We start from the raw sequence: 21831 nt of genomic DNA, 5'->3' as shown, positions 1-21831 counted from the left end.
GGAGAGGAAGTCGAATTGGATGCTGACAGGGTCTCTGGGGGACGAAGAAGGCCTAAGGGTTTCAAATAGCGGCTGCTTCCCCAAGCACTAAAGTTCTTAGACGTCAGACGTCACCCAAGTGGGGTGGAGCCGACGTGCCCCGGAAGTCAAGACGCCCCGCCCCGGGATCGGTGGCGCCGCGCCGCGCAGGCGCAGGCGCCGCTGCCTCGGGCACCTCCCAGGCTCCGCGGCTGCGCACTGCCGTCCGCCGCGCCTGCGCACTGCTGTCCGCCACGCCCCGCAGTCTCCTGGGTACAAGCGGGGAGACATGGTGCTGTCGGAGCTAGCGGCGCGCCTCAACTGCGCTGAGTACAAGAACTGGGTGAAGGCGGGCCACTGCCTGCTGCTGCTGCGCAGCTGCCTGCAGGGTTTCGTCGGCCGTGAGGTGCTCTCCTTCCACCACGGCCTACTCGCCGCAGCCCCCGGCCTGGGGCCACGCGCCGTCTGCCGCGGCGGCTCACGGTGCAGCCCGCGCGCCCGTCAGGTGAGCACCTGGCTCGGGGCCTTGACCACCGTGCCCACCCCACCCCTCCTCATCCCCGTTCCTGTCCCAGACCCAGAGCGCAAGTGTCCTGTTCCTTCCGCGAGGCAGGGCCAACCGCGACGCCCCTCCCTCCTGGGCCCCTGCTCACCGCCGCCTCCTGTAGTTTCAGCCTCAGTGTCAGGTGTGCGCTGAATGGAAACAGGAGATTTTGAGACATCACGTCAACAGAAATGGAGACGTGCACTGGGGAAACTGCCGGCCGGGCCGCTGGCCCGTGGACGCCTGGGAGGTGGCCAAGGTAAGCGCCTGAGGCTGGGACGGAAGGAGGAGGCGGCGGGTCACCCAGCACTCGGGGTGGCTGTCTGGTCCTGTGGTCACCGGGGCCTCATAAACAGATGCGGAGAGAGAGATTGATCAAGGATCTAGGCGGTTCAAGGGTGGTGTGGGGGACCCAACCCAGCTTAGTGAAGTAGAAGCTTTCTTCTACTCGTCTGCTTCCTGAGGGCATTTGAGTTTGTTACCCCTGCTTGGAAAGTTATAGGAAGGATTTCTACAAGAGATGTAGGGGCAAGATGTAGAGAGAGCATCATGAGCACAGGCAGGGAGGGAGGGAGACTCGTGTGGCCTGTTTGAGGGTAGACTCACTGAACAGCTCATCAGCGCTTTTTGGCTATAGGAAGCTATAAGGATGACAGAGTAAGCCAAGGGAAGTTAGAGCTAAAATAGAAAGCACCTTAAGTGCCCAGGTAAAGGCACTTTGGGGAGCTGGGGATGGGGTAGGCAGCCGGATCTGTCTTCAGATCTTGGCAATGTCACTTACTAAGTAGACGGAGTGGGAAATTTTTTTGCCCAGTAAGGGACGGAGAGGGACAGCCAGAAGTGGCTTCCTAACACAAATTGACTTTAGCAGTCAGTCTACATGCCAGTGGTTATCAGCAGGCACAGAGTGGGCACTGGAAAGGAGCAGTGCCTGGGAAGCAGGTGATCTGAGTCCTGGCTCAGCTGCTGTGGTGTGACACTGGGCCAGCTTGTGCTCCCCAATCTCAAAAATGAAAGGAATTGGGGCTGGGCGCGGTGGCTCATGCCTGTAATCCCAGCACTTTGGGAGGCCAAGGTGGGAGGATGGCTTGAGCTCAGGAGTTCAAGACCACCCTGGATAACATGGCAAAACCCCCTCTCTACAAAAAATACAAAAATTAGCTTGGTGTGGTAGTGCGTGCCTGTAGTCCCAGCTACTGAAGAGGCTGAGGTAAGAGGATCGCTGGAGCCCGGGAAGTCTAGGCTGCAGGGAGCTGTGATCACACCACTGCATTCCAGCCTGGGTGACAAAGCAAGACCCTGTCTTAAAAAATTGAACTATATCAGGGGTCCCCAGACTTTTGGGTATCACGAGCCGGCAAACCCACCACACCTACACATTCTTCCCCATTTTTTTCCCACTGCAGCCATAGAGTTGCTGACTTCTACTTTTACCTAGAAAAGAGAAAAAAACGGAAAGAAAGAAAACTCTGCCCTTTGCAATGCCTGTCCCTCATCTGTTTGGTCTCCGTTGCTGCTTTCACACCGTTGGAATCCTCTTGTAGCCTATGCTACCTCCTTATACCCCTCTTTGCTCCTCTTGGTTGCTGTCATTTACAGACCTTCTGGTCCAACCCCATCCTCTCAGTTTCTGGGCTCCTGATTCTAGCATCCTCTGCTGTACTCCCACTCAGCCTCCCGCTTGCATGCCCACACCCTGGACCTTAGCACAGGAAGTCTCAGTGTCTAACATCCTGCTGGCCTTTGGCACACTTATTCACACACCCCTGCCCCCAACCCTGTGCCCCATACTACTTCCGCTTCTTTGAGGCTTCCACTGCTTCCTGAATACCCAGCACCCTCTGCCCTCCTGCCTGCCTTTGTCACCTCAGCTAGCCCAGATTCCATGGCCTATCAGTATAATCAGTCCCTTGCTGTTATCTCCGCTTTTTTTTTTTTTCCTCCTTTCTCTGAACTTGCCTGGCCCAACTCCAGTCCTGATGACATTTTCTACTTCTGATTAGTGGGAAAGAATCTCACAAGGGAGCTGACTAGTTTCACTTTCATTCTTGATCATGAGCCCCAGTGGTCTGGCCACATCTCTCTCTAGGCTTCTGTTTCTGGAGACTACTACTTTTCCTCAGCAAATCCCCACTCCCGTTCCTCCGCCCTTGCTCATGCTTCACGGAATTGATGGAGGCCCCTGGACATATATAGTTGTCTCTCCTTATCCATGGGGTATTGCTTCCAGGACCCCCAAGGATACCAAAATCCACAGATGCTCGAGTCCCTGATACAAAATGATGTATGTGGCATTTGCATGTTACTTACATACATTCTCCTATATACTTTAAATCATCTCTAGATTACTTATAATACCTGATACAAGGTAAGTGCTATGTAAATAGTTATGCTATTTTTTTTAAAATTTCTGTTACTTTTTACTATTGTATTATTTTATTTTTCTGAGAATTTTTCATCCACAGTTGGTTGATCCTATGAATGTGGAACCCATAGATATGGAGGGCTGACTATACTTCCTCTTCTTTTTGCCAACACCAACTAATCTCCATGTGCACCATCTATTTCCTTCTGCTACAGAGGAGGAAGGGTGTCTCTCCTCTTATTGCCTCATACCTCCACTCATGTATTGGATCTTATCCCTTTTCTCTTGCTCAAGGCCTTTGAGGCTTCAGTTGTCCACTCTCTCTCTTGCAGCTCATTCCCATCTCCATAGAAAAAGGTTTAATATAGCCATGGTTTATTTAAATTTTTTAAAAGAAAGAATTAAACAGTTACCACATGACCCAGCAGTTCCCTTCCTAGGTATATTCCCAAGAGAAATGAAAACATACATTCATACAAAAAAGTGTACACAGATGTTTATAGCAGCTCCATTCACTATAGCCAAAAGGTAGAAACAACCCAAATATCCATCAGCTGATGAATGGAATTTTTAAAATGCAGTATCTCTGTACAATGGAATATTGTTTTGCTGTAACAATGTAACAAAGGAATGAAGTACTGATACATGTTACAATGTGGATAAATCTTGAAAACAGTATGCTGAGTGAAAGAAGCCAATCACATATTATATTTATATGACATGTCCATTTTATATAAATTCCATTTAGACTCCATTTATAAGAAATGTCCGCACGGTGGCTCACGCCTGTAATCCCAGCACTTTGGGAGGCCGAGACGGGCGTATCACCTGAGGTCAGGAGTTTGAGACCAGCCTGACCAACAAGGAGAAACCCTGTCTCTACTAAAAATACAAAAAATTAGCTGGGCGTGTTGGCGCATGCCTGTAATCCCAGCTACTCAGCGACTGAGGCAGGAGAATCGCTTGAACCTGGGAGATGGAGGTTGCCGTGAGCCAAGATTGTGCTATTGCACTCCAGCCTGGGCAATAAGAGCGAAACTCCGTCTCAGAAAAGAAAAGAAAAGAAATGTCCAGAATAGGCAAATCCACAGAAGCAGAAGTAGATTAGTGGTTGCCAGGGCTTTGGGGAATGAGGGATGATAGCTAATGGGTATGGGGTTTCTTTTCGTGGCAATGAAAATGTTCTAAAGTTGACTGTAGTGATGGTTTCTTTAAATATGCTGGAAACCACTGAATTGTAATGTGTAGATGGGTGAATTATATCTCAAGAAAGCTGTTTTTTTAAAAAACACTTGAATAAATACTTGGAAAATAAGATTTCAAGAGGCCAGATGTGGTGGCTCATTCCTGTTATCACAGCACTTTGGGAGGCAGAGGTGAGAAGATTGCTTGAGCTCAGGAGTTCGAGACCAGCCTGGGCAACATGGCGAAACCCTGTAACTGTCTCCACAAAAAAATACAAAAATTAGCCGGGCGTGGCTGGGCGCGGTGGTTCACACCTGTAATCCCAGCACTTTGGGAGGCCGAGGCGAGTGGATCACTTGAGTTCAGGAGTTCAAGACCAGCCTGGCCAGCATGGTGAAACCCCTAAATATACAAAAAAAAACCTAAAGAAATTAGCCAGCTGTGGTGGTGTGTGCTACCAAAAAATACAAAAAAAATTAGCCAGCTGTGGTGGTGTGTGCTTGTAATCCCAGCTACTTGGGGGGCTGGGATGGGTGGATTGCTTGAGCCCAGGAGGTCAAGGTTGCAGTGAACTGTGGTGGCACCACTGTACTCCAGCCTGGGTGACAGAGTAAGACCCTGTCTCAGAAAAAAAAGACAAAAAGAAAAATGTCCCTTGATCCATTCTCTCCTGCTGTCTCCCCATTTCTCTATCTGCCTCCTATACACATATCCAGCAAAGCATCTCAAAAAAGAGGTTTCATGCCTGTTCTCTTCTTCTCTGCCCTCACTTCCTCTTCAACCCACTCTGCCTCGGCTTCTGCCCCCGTCACTCCACTGCATCTATGACCTCATCTCTCTTACCTCCCAGAGCCATTTGGCACTACTGGCTGCTCTTGAAACCCTCTTGGCTTTCCTTCCATCTCCCTGGCTCTTCCTGCTCAGCCTCCTTCTGAATGTCTTTTGGCCTTCCCCGGGACTCGGGGCCGGGCCTCTTCTGTTCCCTTCTTCTCTGGTGACATTGCCCAGGCCTGTGGTGTTAAATGCTAACTGGCTCCCAAATTGGTGGCTCTAGCCCTGCCCTCTCTTCTGAGTTCTAGACGCACACATCCAACTGCTTACTTGCCCCCTCCACTCCATCGCCTATGGAGCACATTTTATTTAGTTTGAAAGTAGAACAGTTTGTCTTTGCCCCCTACCCTATGCCCATTCCCCATTACCAACTTTCTAGAATCACTCGTTTCATCTCTTTCCCTCTCAGTACCCCCTCTCTCCTTGTTTGTACCTGCAAAATACTTTTGGAATCCTCTTTTCCATCTCCACGTCACAACTCTCACCCTCCTACCAGGCCTCTACCAGGCCTCCTACCAGGCCTCTGCTGCTCTGAGCATCTGTGGTCGGTCCTTCACACAGCAGCATGTACAGTCTTCAAATGGGAATCAGATCATCCTAAAACCCTTGGATGGCTTCCTGATGGCCTTAGAATAAACCCTACACCTTTCCAGAGCCGATAAGGCCTGGCACGATTGGGCCTCTGTTTATTTTCCAGCCCCATCTCCTACTCAGCAAAGAGACAGTGGAGGATAGAGGCAATAACATGTTTCTCACTGCTGTGCGTTTGGCGTGTGGAACACGGTGGTATGCAGTACAATTTTAAGACACTGCTTTCACTGCAAGGATGCCGCAGAGCCTCCCTGTTGGCTTCCAGTTCTGAAGAAAGGGAATAATTACTAAAATAAAATTTTAACAAGGCCAGCACAGTGGCTCACGCTTGTAATCCCAGCACTTTGGGAGGCCGAAGCAGGTGGATCACTTGACTCCAGGAGTTTAAGACCAGCCTGGGCAACATGGCGAAACCCCATGTCTACAAAAAATACAAAAAATTAGCCAAGCATGGTGGTGCATGCCTGTAATCCTCCCAGGTACTTGGGAGGTTGAGTTGGGAGGATCGCTTGAGCTTAGGAGTTTGAGGCTGCAGTGGGCTGTGATTGTGCCAGTGTACTCCAGTCTGGGCAACAGAGCAAGACCCTGTCTCTAAAAAACAAAACAAAAACTTTAACGTGGAAGAGATTGGCTTATATTGGTGAGAAAAATGCCAGACAGGACCTACCTTATAATGGAAAAGAAAAACTACTACACCTGATTTGGAGGTGACTAAGACCCCACTAACTTTGCATTTTCTTCCCAGCAACAGCTAAATTCAGCAGTTTCTTTTTTTTCCTTTTTGAGACAGGGTCTTGTGCTGTCGCCCAGGCTTGAGTGCAGTTGCACAGTCTCAATTCACTGCAAACTCCACCTCCTGGGCTCAAGTGATCTTCCCATTTCAGCCTCCGAAGTAGCTGGTACTACAGGTGTATGCCACTATGCCTGACTAATTTTTTTTTTTTTGTATTTTTCAGAGCTTCTTTTCCTCAGTTTCATGGCATTAGTTTGCCTGTGGTAAGTTAGTTAGCTTCTTCGTTAACCTTTGTAGCATTCATAATAGACTTCTTTTTTTTTTTTTTTTTGAGACAGAGTCTCACTCTGTTGCCCAGGCTGGAGAGTAGTGGAGCAATCTTGGCTCACTGCAACCTCTGCCTCCTGAGTTCAAGCGATTCTCCTGCCTTAGCTTCCCAAGTAGCTGGGATTACAGGCACGTGCCGCCACACCCAGCTGGTTTTTGTATTTTTAGTAGAGATGGGGTTTCACCGTGTTGGCCAGGCTGGTCTTGAACTCCTGACCTCAGGTGATCCACCCGCCTTGGCCTCCCAAAGTGCTGGGATTACAGATGTGTGCCCGGCCCATAATAGATTTCTTTCAGAGGGTCAGCATGTCCGTGGCTATTAAGGCACAGAAAGATAGTGATGGTACTGGCTACTGTACCTGTTGATAGGGGCCAGCCAGGGTTTACAAAATTCTGAATTATGTGGGACTCAGGTGTATGATTTCACCACCATCAGGAATGTAGCGCTGACTCTCCTTGGCATACATGAGCACTTACCCCAGCCTTTTCAGAATGCTTTCATGAGCAGCCCTGTAGGAGGCATTGTAGTTGCTTGCCTATTGAGATGTGTTTTCAATGGAACAGGTCTCTTAAATAAAATAGGTCTTTTTTGTTGTTTTTTGTTTTTGTTTCTGTTTTGAAACAGGGTCTTGCTCTCTTGTCCAGGCTGGAGTGCAGTGGTGTAATCAGAGCTTATTGCAACCTTGAACTCCTGGGCTCAAGCAATCCTCTTGCCTCAGCCTCTTGAGTACCTGGGACTATAGCACACACCACCATGCATGGCTAATTTTTTTTTTTTTTTTTAATAGAGATGGGAGTCTTGCTTTGTTGCCCAGGCTGGCCTCAAACTCCTGGGCTCAAGCGATCCTCCTGCTTTTGCCTCCAAAGTGCTGGGATTACAGGAATGAGCCACTGTACCCAGCCTATTTAGAGTTTATTGTGAGTAACTTTTTGTTACTTCCTTGGCAGGAGAGTACCCTTGTGATTCTTAGCCTAGTAAAGTTGTTGCATCCCGATATAAGTTGAGAAATATTTCAGGAAAGAAATACGCCCAAGCTTTCCTGTAACACCATTTTGGGAGTCTGTGCCATAAAATCCTACTAAAGGCAAGATCCTGCTAGCTTGAGGCCCTTCTGGTATATCTAGTATCTCCCATCCCCGGATTCTATCTGTAACTCCTATGTGGGTCCTACTCGCCTTGCACCATCTACATAATAATTGCCTGCATTGATGTCCTGGTTACTGGCATGTACCGAGGACTGTGCTAGTGCTATACCTGCATTCTCTTATTTCATTCTCACAATATCCTTTGAAGTAGATAAGGACAGTTATCCCCCATTTACTGATAAGGAATCTGAGGGTGACTTGACCAAGGTCACAGTTGGCAAATGACAGAGCTGGCGTTTGAACCCAGTTTTCACTCCAAAGCCCAGACTCTTAATGTATTACTTCCATACCGAACTTCCTCAAGTCGTTTAGAATCTGTCCACTTTTATTTTATTTTTAAATCTTTTTATTTAACAACTCAACCACTGAAATTTCAGTAAGGAAAAGAAAAAAGATGCCTTCTACTCATGCTTTCTGTTTATATGCCATTAAGACAGGATGGAAAGCCAGTTATATCATATGTATCTAATAGCAGGGATAGTACAACCCTTCAGTTATTGCTCTTGACCAAGGTTTAGCTGTGACACTGTTTCCCTACTTGCATTTTGGGCCCATGAGGCTCTAAGTTGAAACCTCAGTGCGTAAGACAATTTCAGTCATCATTTGGAAAACAGACAAGTAACCATCGCCTTTCCATCTCCTAGAGTTGGAAGAGGCTCAGGTCCCCCTCCTCCCTCCCTTGCTATAGGCCTTCATGCCCCGAGGACTAGCAGACAAACGAGGACCTGAGGAATGTGATGCGGTTGCTCTTTTAAGTCTCATCAACTCCTGCGATCACTTCGTGGTTGATCGAAAGAAAGTCACAGAGGTAAGAGCTTTCAGATTCAAAAGCATACCCTGAGTCTGTTGGGTCTATGCTGTGAGAGCCAGTCATGAGATACACCTGTGATGCTAAGCCAGCCATGCAGGTATAGCACGTAGTAGTTCCCCAGAACAGTGGTGTACAAAGAAAGTTAGACTTGGGTTCAAAGTTGGCATCACTAAGCAAGCTAGTGTGACTCATATCATGTCTTCTGTGATGTCCAAGAACCCCAGTGCAAATGCAGTCAAGAGTAGTTCTCCTGAATTAGTTTCCTAACAACTCATTGTGCCGTTTGCCGCTGAAGTAGATGAACCTAAAAGTCTCTTCCCTGTTCTGCCATAAACAGAACCAAAATAATTTTCCTTATTTAAAAAAATACAGAACATTGCATCATTCTGCCTGTTGTATGCCAGCGTTGGAATCCTACCCTTCTGAATCTCATTGGCTAAGCAGCTGCAAGACCAAATGATATGGAACTGAAGAAAACTTGAATACTGATGGTAACAGTGTCAGAATAGATCACTGTGCTTGTTAGATTTCCTCTGGGAAATTTAAATTTTTCTCTAGTTCACCAGAGAACAATTCATACATTTATTACCCTGAAGGTCATTGAAAAGAGTATATCGCTATACCTGGATTATTTATAATAGGTAGAGAAAATGCATGTATCTTTTGTCTGCATACCAGCAACTACCAGGATTGAGACTCCTTTATGATATCAGCAGAAACAAAGAACTATCATAGTAGTTGAACCCTTTGATATCTTTTAACCAAACTGTGGAAGACTATATGAATTATATATTAATACATGATTAGACAAGACCATTTTTCTAAAGATAGTGGCCAAAGTTTATTTTCTTTTCATCATGGTTTCCACATCAGGAAACTCCCTAGACCCAGCTTCCTGGTGCTCCAACAGTATTTAAAAGACTTTTGTGTTGGCTGCTTCATCCTGTGGGTATACCCAGAGCCAATGAGCTTGTTCTTTGGCAGGTTGTTTTAAGTTAAGGGATTTTGGGGGAATGTGGAATATCCAGCTGGCCACAAGACTTCAAGGGCTAAGGATAGTTGTAGGCTTATTTGTATTTCTTACATTGACTAATGTATTATTTGTGTGACTGGGGATTGAACAATCCCTCAAGCCTCAGCGGCACCAACAGGTACCTACAGGTTATGTTAGGAATTTCGGGATTGCTTGGAAATCAGCTCCAGAGACTCAAGGAGGGAGAAAAGGCTGAACTGTTACCCAGGAGCCATCTTTTTATTCCTAGAATCCTGTGGCCATAATCTGACTTATTGTCATGTCTTATGTGTCCTGCATGATTTTTTAAAATTTCAAATTAGTTGTCATAAAAATCTAAATTTCCAGTTTCTCATGAAAAATCAGAAGATCTGGGAACATAGGCTCATACAACTCCCATGGCAACAAGCCACATGTTAAGTAGAGGCTGCCCCTTCAGATAGGGCCTCTGCTGTCCAGTTAGCTCTGAACCAGTCTTTTAGTAGGGAGATGACTCCTTACCATTACACATGGCCAGCTTCCCTCAGGCTACCTGCCTGACCCTTGAAGACAGAAGGAGAACTTCACTTCTTGGTGTCTGCCCTCTAGACAGGATGGAACTAAATATGGATCTGACTTATGGGGCTGGAGGGCTGAAGTGTCCTCCACTGTGATACAGGTACATGCCAGCTTATGCCCATGATCCCAAGAAAGTTCCAGGCCTTCTCTTCTGACGACTGCTTTTGTTAATTTGTAATTAACAAAGCCTTTCTATGATTTTTCTTTGGGGTCAAAGATCTCAGTTTACCCCATTGTTTGATTTTGAAGCCTTTTATCTTTTTGTCTTTCTGCAGGTAATTAAATGTCGTAATGAGATCATGCACTCTTCAGAGATGAAAGTATCTTCTACGTGGCTTCGAGATTTTCAGATGAAGATCCAAAATTTTCTGAATGAATTCAGGAACATCCCAGAGATTGTAGCAGTATACTCCAGAATAGAACAGGTAAAAATCATGTTTAATAGTTCTGGCATACAGAATGAAGGGACAGAAAACAACAACAGCCACACATTTAGAATTTGAAGTTTATTAGATTTAACCTAAATGTTAGAATGTAAGCAGGGGAAAGAATGCTGATATGAAATCTGCAATTATACTGGGCTGAGAAACTTTTCTGTGGTCACGGTGCACTATTAATATGGATCCAGTTCATTATGTTTAATTACAAATTATTTGAGTAATTCAGTGGAATGCGTTTTTCATGAAATCAGTTCATATATTTGTGTGGCAATCCCTCAGCTGTTGACATCTGACTGGGCTGTTCACATCCCTGAGGAAGATCAGCGAGATGGGTGTGAATGTGAAACGGGAACTTACCTGAGTGAGAGCCAAGTCAATGAAATAGAAATGCAGTTACTAAAGGAGAAACTTCAAGAGATATATCTTCAAGCAGAAGAACAAGAGGTGTTGCCTGAAGAGGTAAAAGAAAAGTGTTATAGGCTCCGTATGAGTAAACAACACAAAGAAAGATTCTGGGGAGGAAGAGTAGCTCATCTTAACAAATAATTAATGGTGGTTTTGATTTATAAGTCAAATAATTTCCAGAAGTGTGAATATGCTTTTGGCACAAATTAATATTACCTCTTAACAAATATTTTCACTTTCACATCAGCAAACATTTGAGTGCCTAATCTGTGCCACAAAGTGGAAAAATCTGGTAAGGGCTACAATAGAATTCTGAAAAAAATGCTCCAGACGTTCTCTGCTGGTCAGGGGGATTGCCAAAAAAAAGGTTTTGCTAAGAAGATGCTGTTGAGCTGTGACTCACAGAATCAAATAAGAGTCTGACAAATTGGCAAGAGAAAAAGATGATTCTTGACAGAGAGCACAGTACTTGCAAAAGCAGGGAAGGATAGTCTAAGCCTGGGCAAGGACAAGTGAGCACAGGAGCCATGGCCAGGTTTGAGGATGGTAAAGTGGGCTGGAGCCACATGCCGAAAGGTTTTCTAGGCCATGCCACGGGGTTTTGGCTTCATTCCCAAAAAGCAGTCAAGAAAGGGTAATAGGATCAGATACAGCTTTTAGAAAGTTAACTCTTGTGGTAGCTGGAGGTTGGATGAGTGGCTAGCAACTACCCAGAAGGCTCTTGCAGTCATGTGAAGGTGAGAGAGAACAGAAACTAGGGGCTGTGGAGGAACTGGATTCTGGAGGCAGTGCCTGGGCAGAACTGATGGATCTTGGTGGCCAGGGAGATTACTTGGAGCATGGCATGGGGCTGGAAAAGGGTGGAGAAGGTAGGGAGGGGAGTGTTTAAAGAATCATCAGTGTTTCTAGTTTAGGACCTGCAGGCTAATGATGGTCTAAACTCCCAGGTACAGGAGGAACAAATCTCCTTTGTCACATGCAAGGTATAAAATAAATTAACAGTAGTTGAATTATATTCCAGCAAGGTTCAGAAATATTCCAGCACTGGCTGGATTAGACTTCTAGATCACCAGGAGATCTTGGAAAAATCATTTCACCTCTCCATTCCTCCTTGTCCAAGGAAAGCAGTTTTGCTGGTTACCTCATTAAACATAGGGAGGGTTTATTAAATGCAAATTCATGGAACCATGCTCCTTGCAGGTAACTATGCCTGTATTAACCATTCCAGCTTTGATCCAGGTGCTTCATTCAGCATGGTGAGCCCCTTTAGCACAAGGACTTGGTACCCCTGGTTTTTTGGGTGTGCCTACCATGGTACACCATAGGTATTTAAAATGATGTATTAGAATGTTTAATCTTCTCTTTTCTAAACCCGTGTGTTTCGGTTCCTGTCTTTATTTTATAATGCCATTAGAGCCCCAGTTTTCTTTCTGCTGCTGTTTTCAGAAGCTAGAGCCAGGAGTTTGTGTCAGTTGAGAGCTGGAAGGGAACCTGGCAGTCATCTTATATCCCCTGCTTTGCATGTGAGGCAAGGGCCCCAAAGAGCTTGCACTGGGGCTGAGGGCTGGCCCGCAGGTCTCCCCCTTCTGATCCTGTGGCTTCCTGCCTGCTGTGCTGCAGATCTTATATACTGAGGAGCTAGCAGCTGTAAGTTTTGAACCCCCATTATCTCTGTTTTACAGAAAGGAAATAGGGATTAATTGGCTTGTTCTCTGGGTGGAGTCTCTAGGTGGAGTTAATAAATTCTCATTTTTCATGCTTTCTCTTCAGCAGACCATGGCATTTCTCATAATATTTCAATTGATCAAAATGTGAGGATTGATTGGCATGTTATCTCAAAAAAGTTGGAAGTCAGGTTTCTGTGTATATGAAATTTGACGTCTTCTGAAAGTTCAGTACCCTATATGATTATCCATGTTCTTTTGGGTTAGTTGCCAAAGTCAGAGGATTTGTTAAGACCAGATTTCAATGAATCTAAAATGCTGTCAATTGTAAAATATACCATTATTTCAGTTACTTCTAAGAAAGAAAAAACAATGCTGCCAGTTTATTATAAGACACTATCAATGGTAAGATGCATTCTCATTTGAGATGTTAGAATAGGAAAAAATGTGCATCCTGGGATCAGGAAATACAGTGATTGTATTATGAATCCAGGGCTTTTGTTATAAATGTTATCAAGAACTATTTCTTGTTTTTGTTAAAACAGTAGGGGTAAAGGCAAGGTGCGATGGCTCTGACCTATAATCCCGGCACTTTTGGAGGCCAAGGTGAAAGGATCACTTGAGCCCAGGAGTTTGGGACCAGCCTGGGCAACATAGGGAGACCCCATCTCTTGAAACAAACTAACAAACAAACCAAAAGAAGTAGGGGTAGGGTTAGAAAGCTAAGTTGAGAAAAATGATTGATGATAGTAATTCAGTGTGACACCTCCTGCAAACACATCATGGAGTGCCACAGAGAGCTTACCATCTCCACAGTTTTCTATTAGTTTGGTGAACCTTAAAGGTATAGAACAGTAGAAAAAGTGGGCTCACGTTAAAATACACTGTGCATGTATTGCTGTGATTGTGAGATTTTACTCTGCTGCGGAGCCAAATGGCAGTAGCAGCTGCTCAGCCCCTTGTAACATGGAGTTTGTGTCGGCCATGGGCTCATCTGCCCCAGGATTCGGCTGCCACCTAAGTGCCCTTCACATAGTCCTGCCAGCCCTCATTGCTCTGTTAGGATCTGGGAGTTAAAAAAAAAAATCCAACTAAAGTACATTGAGCACAGTTAGTGGCTAAAAAACATGAAAATAATTTTCACAGACTTTAAAATCAAGACTGATTTCTTAAACCCTGGTGAGGGAGCCACCTTCACAGAGACCTGCAGGGAAGCTTAGGGATAAGGGACGATGACAGCGTGTACTCAAGGTCACTGGGGAAAGGATAGAAAATGGCACTTCATTCGTTATATTCAAGAAATTTTTATTGAGCACCTACTGTGTGCCAGGCACAGTTCTAGAAGCTTGGTATGCATCAGTGAGTGAAACAGACAAAGACCTCCAGAGTGGGAGACAGATACTAAACAGTAAACATAATAAGGTCATGATGTGGGGCAGTAGAAGGAGAAATCCAGTGTAGAGCAGAGGGAGGGTGCTCAGGATTGGCAGAGTGGGGACGAATGTCAGGTTGCAGTAGAGTAATTAGGGTGGCCTCTTTGAGAAGGTGAGACTTAGCAGTACCTTGAAGGAGGTGAGGATTAACCATGCGTGTATCTGGGGGAAGAGGATTTGAAAGAATAGTGGGTGAAGAGGTCAGAGAAGTGAAGGGAGAAGAAGCAGGTCCTACTGGGCCTTGTGAGCCATTGGGATGACAAAAGGAGCCCCTGGCTGCAGTGGTGAGGGTACCCTGGGGTACTGGAGGGGAGGGGCCAAGATAGAAGCAGGGCGACTGGTAGGAGGCTACTGCAGTGGACCAGGTAAAGGATGGTGGTAGCCAGGCTGAGGGTAGAAGTGTAGAGGTGATGTGAAGGTGTGCCAGTGTGGCATGTGAGAGAAAGAAAGAGATCAAAGCAAGGCCAAGAGTTTTGGCTTAGGTGACTGGAAGAGTGAAGTTGCCGAGCGTCTTTTGCCTCCAACAGTAGACCAGCACGTAGTAGACTGTGAGTAAATTGGACATTTATTAAATGAATGTAGTTAGGGAGGAGGGAATGGACCAAAGCTGCTAAGTGCTTTTAGTAGTTTATTTCTGATCCTCACCAGAATCCTAGGTGGTGTTGGTATCATCATCCTTAATTTGTGTACCTAGAAGTAAGCTCAGAGAGGTCAAATGTCTTGGCCAAAGTCACACAGCTAATTAAGTGACAAAGCTGGGCTTCAGTGTCCAAGTCTGAATATTCTACATTCCAAATTTTTCTAGTACTTTCAGTTTTTCCATCTCTACTTTCTCTCCCCCTTTACATATAAACATACAAAGCCTTCTCTGTTCTTAATACTTTTTTTTAAGCCTCCTTTTGATTCATCCTGCCAACCCCAAGCTAAAATAATCACCCCATCCAGAACACCTCTTAAGCACATTTCAAGAGTAAATGCATTTGTTGCATTTCACAAAGGAGAAAACAAGTCCAAGAAATGTCAGCTATGGGACACTCATGTTGAAGATAATGGAAAAGAAAGGCAATTTGGGATGGAAAAGAGAACTGAAACCTTGAACAAAAGAAAAGAAACTAAGTAGAACAGAGCACATCAGTCCTGAGAGTCTGCAGGGGGGGTCAGGAGGTGGCAGCAGAAGGACCACCGTTCCCAGGTTATCATGTGAGAAAGTCTCCGCACAAGTGGAGGGGCACCCCACTGAGGGCAAAAGTCTATCTGGGAGTATGCGTGTGGTGCCCAGGCCCTGCTGGTGCCATCACGGACATCTGATCAGAGCCTCAGGAGGACCCTGGGGTGTGTCTAGGGCACCGGGCACGGTCACTGAGAGCTAACGATGCAGTGCCCACAGTTCCTAACGCATGCTGTGAACCATGTCATCCGTGTGATCTTCATTTCACATGTCTGTGGCTTTCAGATTTATTATTTAAAGCGCAAGCATCTTGCAGGAGCTCTAGGCTAGTTTCCAGCTGTGTATTAACCAACTCCTGAAGGGCACATTCCCGGTCTACTTACTGACCAATCTGAAACCCTCTGATCATCTGCAGCTCCTCCCTGTCCCTCCCCACTCCCTGTGCGTCCTGGCCACAGCCTTAGCCAGTCATTCACCTCCCTCCCATCCCCAGCGTCCATCATCTGGCATCCGGCTCTTTCATTTGCTTACTTCACAATAACATGAGTATTTGCTGGGGTTCCACACCAGACCTACTGCATGGGAATCAGTGACGTACACTCTGCAGTTTAAGAACTACTGCTCTCTTAGGGCAGAGTGCTCCGTTACTTTTCTTCATTAGATTTATATAACCCTGACTTGACTTGCAGTTGAGGGTTCCCCATTTAAAAGCATTCATCGCTGGGCATCGTGGCTCATGCCTGTAATCCCAGCACTTTGGGAGGCCGAAGTGGGCAAATCACCTGAGGTCAGGAGTTTGAGACCAGCCTGGCCAACATGGCGAAACCCCGTCTCTACTAAAAACAAAAATTAGCCGGGTGTGGTAGCAGGCTCCTGTAATCCCAGTTAGGAGGCTGAGGCAAGAGAATCACTTGATCCCAGGAGGCGGAGGTTGCAGTGAGCCAAGATCGCACCATTGCACTCCAGCCTGGGCGACAGAGTGAGATACTGTCTCAAAAAAACAAAAAATACACACACACACACACACACACACACACATACATACACACACACGTATATATGTATATATCCATATGTATAATAATTCAGGTACAGAATTCAAAAGAAAAGGGCATTTTATTTATTTATACACATACACGTGTGTATATGTATAAAATGATGCCCTTTCATGTAAAGACAGAAAGTTTTAAAGCAAAAAAATGGAAGTAGACAAGCAAATACTCCCTTGTGTACCCCCAGAACCACTTATCCTGGGCCACTATTTTTTGAGTGGAGGATGCTTTGTTTTAAAGGGTTTGTTTTGTTTTTGTTTTTCAAACTTTAACTTGTCTGTGGACAGATACCTGTAGCCAAGATTTCTGTCTCTTGGGCATATGAGTAGGAGCCAGTCTGGGAGCTAGTGGGTTTTTCATTTGAATTACAAATCTGCTATAAAATCATCTAAGCTGTACATTGCATGGTTTCCTCTTGCAGCTCTCAAATCGACTAGAAGTGGTGAAGGAATTTCTGAGAAACAATGAGGATCTTAGAAATGGCCTTACAGAAGATATGCAGAAGCTAGACAGCCTCCGTCTACATCAGAAACTGGATTCACAGGAACCTGGGAGACAGACACCTGACAGGAAGGCCTGAGGTGAGTTCAGGCAGATGATGGTGTTAAAGAAGGACAGAATCGCCCCATCTCTTTCATGTCTGTTCTCTCATGTGAGGCCATCATGAACACACAACAGTCTAATCTGAAGTTTGTCCTTATTGTTTCAAAGAGAGGACACTGAGGTTTGTGTTCTTTCTCTACTTAACGGTTCTTAAGTCTGTGAAGTAATTCAACATCAACTCCCTGTTTAGCTAAATATACCTGAAGTCATTGGTCTAGAATTAAATGAATCAGCTTTATAACATAATCAAAAAGCATTTCTGCCTTAAAATGACACCATTGATGCCTGGCTCTTACCATGGCATTAATAGCAATTGATTAGTTTCCATAAGGAGAACTTCTTAAAATGAGTAACTATCTTCAGCATTTTACTTTTTTCCCCTCAAATAAAAAAAAAATCAAAACATTCTCTTTCATTTTAGGTTGCCTGTCAACAAAAATCAGGCATGTTCTGTGAAAGTCAGCATGGCTTCCGTCTCAGACATCCTTTTCTGTGCAAAAGGAAAAAGTTACCAGACTATTGTACCCAAACAAAAAGGAATTTTTATTGTTTTGTCCTGGACTTTCCTCTCTTTGGAACTATTTTAATATTTGTAAACTTGGGGTTGTATAATCTATTGCAATAAAAAATATTAGATACTCTTTGCCAAAACTTGATACCAGGCCAGGCGTGATGGCTCACACCTGTAATCCCCAGCACTTTGGGAGGTCCAGGCGGGTGGATCACCTGAGGCAAGGAGTTCGAGACCAGCCTGGCCAACATAGTGAAACCCCATCTCTACTGAAAAAAAAATACAAAAATTAGCCGGGCATGGTGACATGTGCCTATAATCCCAGCTACTCGGGAGGCTGAGGCAGGAGAATCGCTTGAACCTGGGAGGCAGAGGTTGCACTGAGCTGAGACCATGCCACTGTACTCCAGCCTGGGCAATAGAGCGAGATTCTGTCTCCCAAAAAAACAAAAAACAGCAACAAAACTTACTACCATCCAGGGATTTTTTTGCTATTTAAAAGGTGAATTTCTTTTCTGGTCCTAAACTGTAACTGCTTAACTTAGTAAAGGCTGTGTTTGGCCAGGCCTGTGCCAGAGGCTTACCTGGAGTGCTCCACCCACTGGCAGGCAAGTCCTATTCCTATTCACCCAGGATGCCCAAGGCTGGGCTGGGATATAAATGCTGGGATAGGAAAGAAATATTTCCTTTTTAGAGGAAAGCAAGAAGAAACATTGCCTGAAAGGCGATTTTTCTAGTCGTTTCCAATTAGTACAGAAATGTTACTGCCTCTGGGTACAGTGGCTCACGCCTGTAATCCCAGCATTGGTGGGCGGATCACTTGAGCCCAGGAGTGTAGTATCAACCTGGGCAAGTTGGCGAGACCCCATCTCTACAAAAAAGTTAAAAATTACCTGGGCATGGTGGCACACACCTTTAGTCTCAGCTACTCAGGTGGCTGAGGTGGGAGGATCCCTTGAGCCCAGGTGGTCAAGGCTGTGGTGAGCTATGATCATGCCACTGCACTCCAGCCTGGGTAACAGAACAAGACCCTGTCTCAAAAAAAAACCCAAAAAACTGTTACTACTAGGTTGGAGTAGCCTAAGGCAGTAGGGCAAGGAGGTGGGCCCAGGCTGGTCTGTGGGGAGCTGGAGAATGGTGACTCGAGTGACCAGTAGACTGACAGGACCCAGGCCAGCATCACAAGCAGGGATGTCAGGCAGGAGCAGGGGAGCTTCTCGCTTGGCAGCTGGTTTATGGTACACATTTGAAAAGTAAGCTCCTGGGGCCTGGCCTCACATGCTCAGTGAACATTTGACTGAAGGGCCACTCTTAGCTTGGGAGTATTCCCAGGCCTAAATGTTAGTTATGCTATTAACTAAGCCTGGTCCTTCATTACAAAATTTAAAAATGAAATTGCATCATTCTTGTGGAAATTCAAAGACAAACATTTTCTTTCAACAAATTCACACATTCGTTCATGCTTTTTCTATACCTTTTACCCCTAAAGTCATCCACTCCTGACTTCCTCCTGCTGGTTTCCCAAACTGCGCAATGACTGCCCCATCGTAGGCAGTGGTCTGCAGAGTCGGCCTCACTTTCACCTTTCCCCGCATCTACTTGTTTCCAAGGCCAGCGGTACTTAACTGGGTCAAGTTGCCTGTGGACCTTCAGGAACAGAATTGCCAGGTTCCTCGCTGCCTGCAGGAAAGGCTCCATTCCAAGCCCAGTGAAGATGTGTGCCTATCCAGCCGCCTACCAAGGATGTCATCTGTAGAATGGGTGGAGGGCAGGGGTTTATTTGGTGTACATTTTTATGTTAAAATGCACTTAATATCACTCTGGAAAGCCCAGATGAGTGCAGATGTGCCTGTAACTTCCTCCTTTAATCTGTCCAGGTAGTATTTAATCTTTAGTCTTACATTTTCTTTCTCCCTTCATTTCATGGAATTCCTTGAGAAAACTTCAACAGTAAAGAAAGAAATTTCATTCATCTCACAACTCTTCCAAATGAAGAAACTTAGCGAAATATTTCCGAGCTTCTAGATGTGCAGTACAAAACTTGGGATCAAATGGAATCTTGATTCATTAACCAATTTAAGATCTGACTTCTGATTTTAGGAACTTTGGGTTATGAACGCTTCCATTTTATACCTGTGTCTAGTTAGTTTGCCCACAAGCTTTTATCAAGGGTCCACCATGTGCCAGCCCCTGAAGTAGATATAAATACAAGGATGTGTAAGGTATAGATGATGGTATACGAGCTGTCATCTTACTGGATTTGTCCGCTCTGATAAAGATACGGTTCCGAAAACTTTTTAAAGCCCCAGAGAGGACTTTAAGGCAATGTAGCATCATATATATAGAGACATCAACCTGTTGATATCTTTCTATTTAACGGAACTGTGCATCTGGGCACAAGGGTGTGCACAACAGGATGTGTACAGCAGCACTGTTAAAGTGTAGCACATTATACTACAGGATCTTATGCAACTGTTGGAAAGAATGAAGCGACGCCGCACTGTGGTCATGCAGTGGTCTCAGACATACTAACTAGAAAAACAAAAGGCTTAACAATGCATAGCAGTCGCGCGCGGTGCCTCATGCCTGTAATCCTAGCACTTTGGGAGGCTGAGTGGGGCGGATCACCTGAGGTCAAGAGTGTGAGACCAACCTGGCCAACATGGTGAAACCCTGTCTCTGCTAAAAACACAAAAAAGCCGGGCATGGTGGCACGTGCCTGTAATCCCAGCTATTCCGCAGGCTGAGGCAGGAGAATCGCTTGAACTGGGGAGGTGGAGGTTGCAGTGAGCCGAGATCACACCACTGCACTCCAGCCTGGGTGACAGAGGGAGACTCCGTCTCTAAAAAACAACCAAAAAAACAAACACAAGAAAACAATGCATAGCAAGCTATAATGTTGTTTGTGTTTTAGAATAGTAGAGGTCTGGAAAGTTGTTTGCTTTTCCCCAGTTTTTTTTTTGCTGTGTTACCTCTGTAGGAAATTGAGGTAGAGGGGAGAGTTAGAAGGAATATTTGGCTTTTCTGTTTTATATCCTCCTGGGTGAAATTTTTATAACAAACATGTACTGGTGTATTTTGAATGTTTTTAAAATTTTATATTTCAGAATAATAAAATATAAATTCAAACTGCAAGCTGGCTGTGTCGCATTTCCTGGGCTATGTTGTAACCTCCATTCCTCCATTTTGTAGCTCCACCTCCAGGGTCACCTGCAAATTGTCAGGGCAGTGGGAAGAAGCCCAGCACATGGATCACTTTCTGCATAGGGCTGTCTGTTTCATTGTGAAGCGCCTTGTCTTCTTCGTCCAGCAATATGATTTGTTGTCAGCCTCTCCCTGGGACACAATATGTGGTTCATAGTTTTGAAAGAATTAGAGGGAAAAAATGGTATTAGCATTATAGTTGCAAAGATAAAGCAGTTCTTTGGATTTATCCTGTTCTTCACCAGGGAGCTCAGAGTACCTAAGGAGGAAGACATTACATATTCAACTCAGAGTAAAACACCTGATTCTGGGAAATGACTAAAGTGCGTTGGTGACAAAAACTGGAAAACTAGCTCTGCCAATTCAAAAAATGTTACTGGCTTTATAAAGTTGTGGAGATCTGTAGACAGTTTAAATTGCCAAGGTTAGAAAGGATTACGTTTGAGAGTTTGGGAAGATTATGAAATGATTGTTACCCTAATGATTTAAAAGGTTCATTTTTATTAAAGTATGAATTACCTATTTGGCTTTAAACACTAATATCCTAGGCAACAAAGGGTTAGCTCACTTAGTTGGGTGGGCATATTGTGAATTAGATGCCTTAAGTGGAACATTGCATTATTGTGGAAGTGTTGCAATCTTTTGGACATTTCCTTGAATTGTTTTGACCTCTAAATTGTAAGTATAGAGTAATAGGAAATTAGCAGCAGAGATTACCTCCTTTTCCCTCACGAGGTTAATTAGAAACCTACCTGCTCTGAAATGTCTTCAACAGACAGTGGCCTTTCATTGAAATAGACTCAAATTACAAAATGCATATTGTAAGACAACCTAAAAATATATTAATTTCTACTTATGAAATTGTTAGTGAAGTGGATATAAAGTTACTCATTTCATAACTTTAAGAACTGGTTTTTAATACTGCATTGTAGTCTGAATTATCTAAAACATTAAGACCCACTGTTATCTTCCAGAGATTTCTGCTTCTCAAACCCATGCTCTATAGGTGCATGTTAGCAATGACCACAAAACCGTAAACTGAGCATTTTGTGACCTCTCTTTGGGAAGGTAGGCAACAAATTTACATGCTTTACTTTCCTACTGACTACCAGAAAGGCATGAGAATTATTTTAGCACCACGTGTGGTAGCCAGCATCCAGGATGGCCCCTAACAATGCCTGCTTCCCATCCTCATATTGTCCTCCCATAGTGTACCAGAGTTGTTTTGTG

The 21831-nt window shown here is 44.8% G+C and overlaps 1 protein-coding gene across 1 annotated transcript; it reads left to right on the top strand.

Moving 5' to 3' along the window:
• Positions 1-147: 147 nt before the first annotated feature.
• On the top strand, positions 148-20532 carry LOC105539751 (chromosome unknown open reading frame, human CXorf38). Its single transcript, XM_011980177.1, has 7 exons — positions 148-523; positions 687-821; positions 8429-8548; positions 10397-10546; positions 10841-11020; positions 16705-16864; positions 17308-20532. The coding sequence occupies exons 1-6, from the start codon at positions 308-310 to the stop codon at positions 16861-16863; spliced, it is 960 nt and encodes a 319-aa protein (XP_011835567.1). The 5' UTR covers positions 148-307; the 3' UTR covers position 16864; positions 17308-20532.
• The last annotated feature ends 1299 nt before the right edge of the window (positions 20533-21831 follow it).

Source organism: Mandrillus leucophaeus, unplaced genomic scaffold (assembly GCF_000951045.1).
Source record: "Mandrillus leucophaeus isolate KB7577 unplaced genomic scaffold, Mleu.le_1.0 Scaffold209, whole genome shotgun sequence".
In the NCBI taxonomy this organism is placed as follows: domain Eukaryota; kingdom Metazoa; phylum Chordata; class Mammalia; order Primates; family Cercopithecidae; genus Mandrillus; species Mandrillus leucophaeus.
Note: the sequence above shows the minus strand (reverse complement) of the source record. Positions and strands in the feature narration are given on the sequence as shown.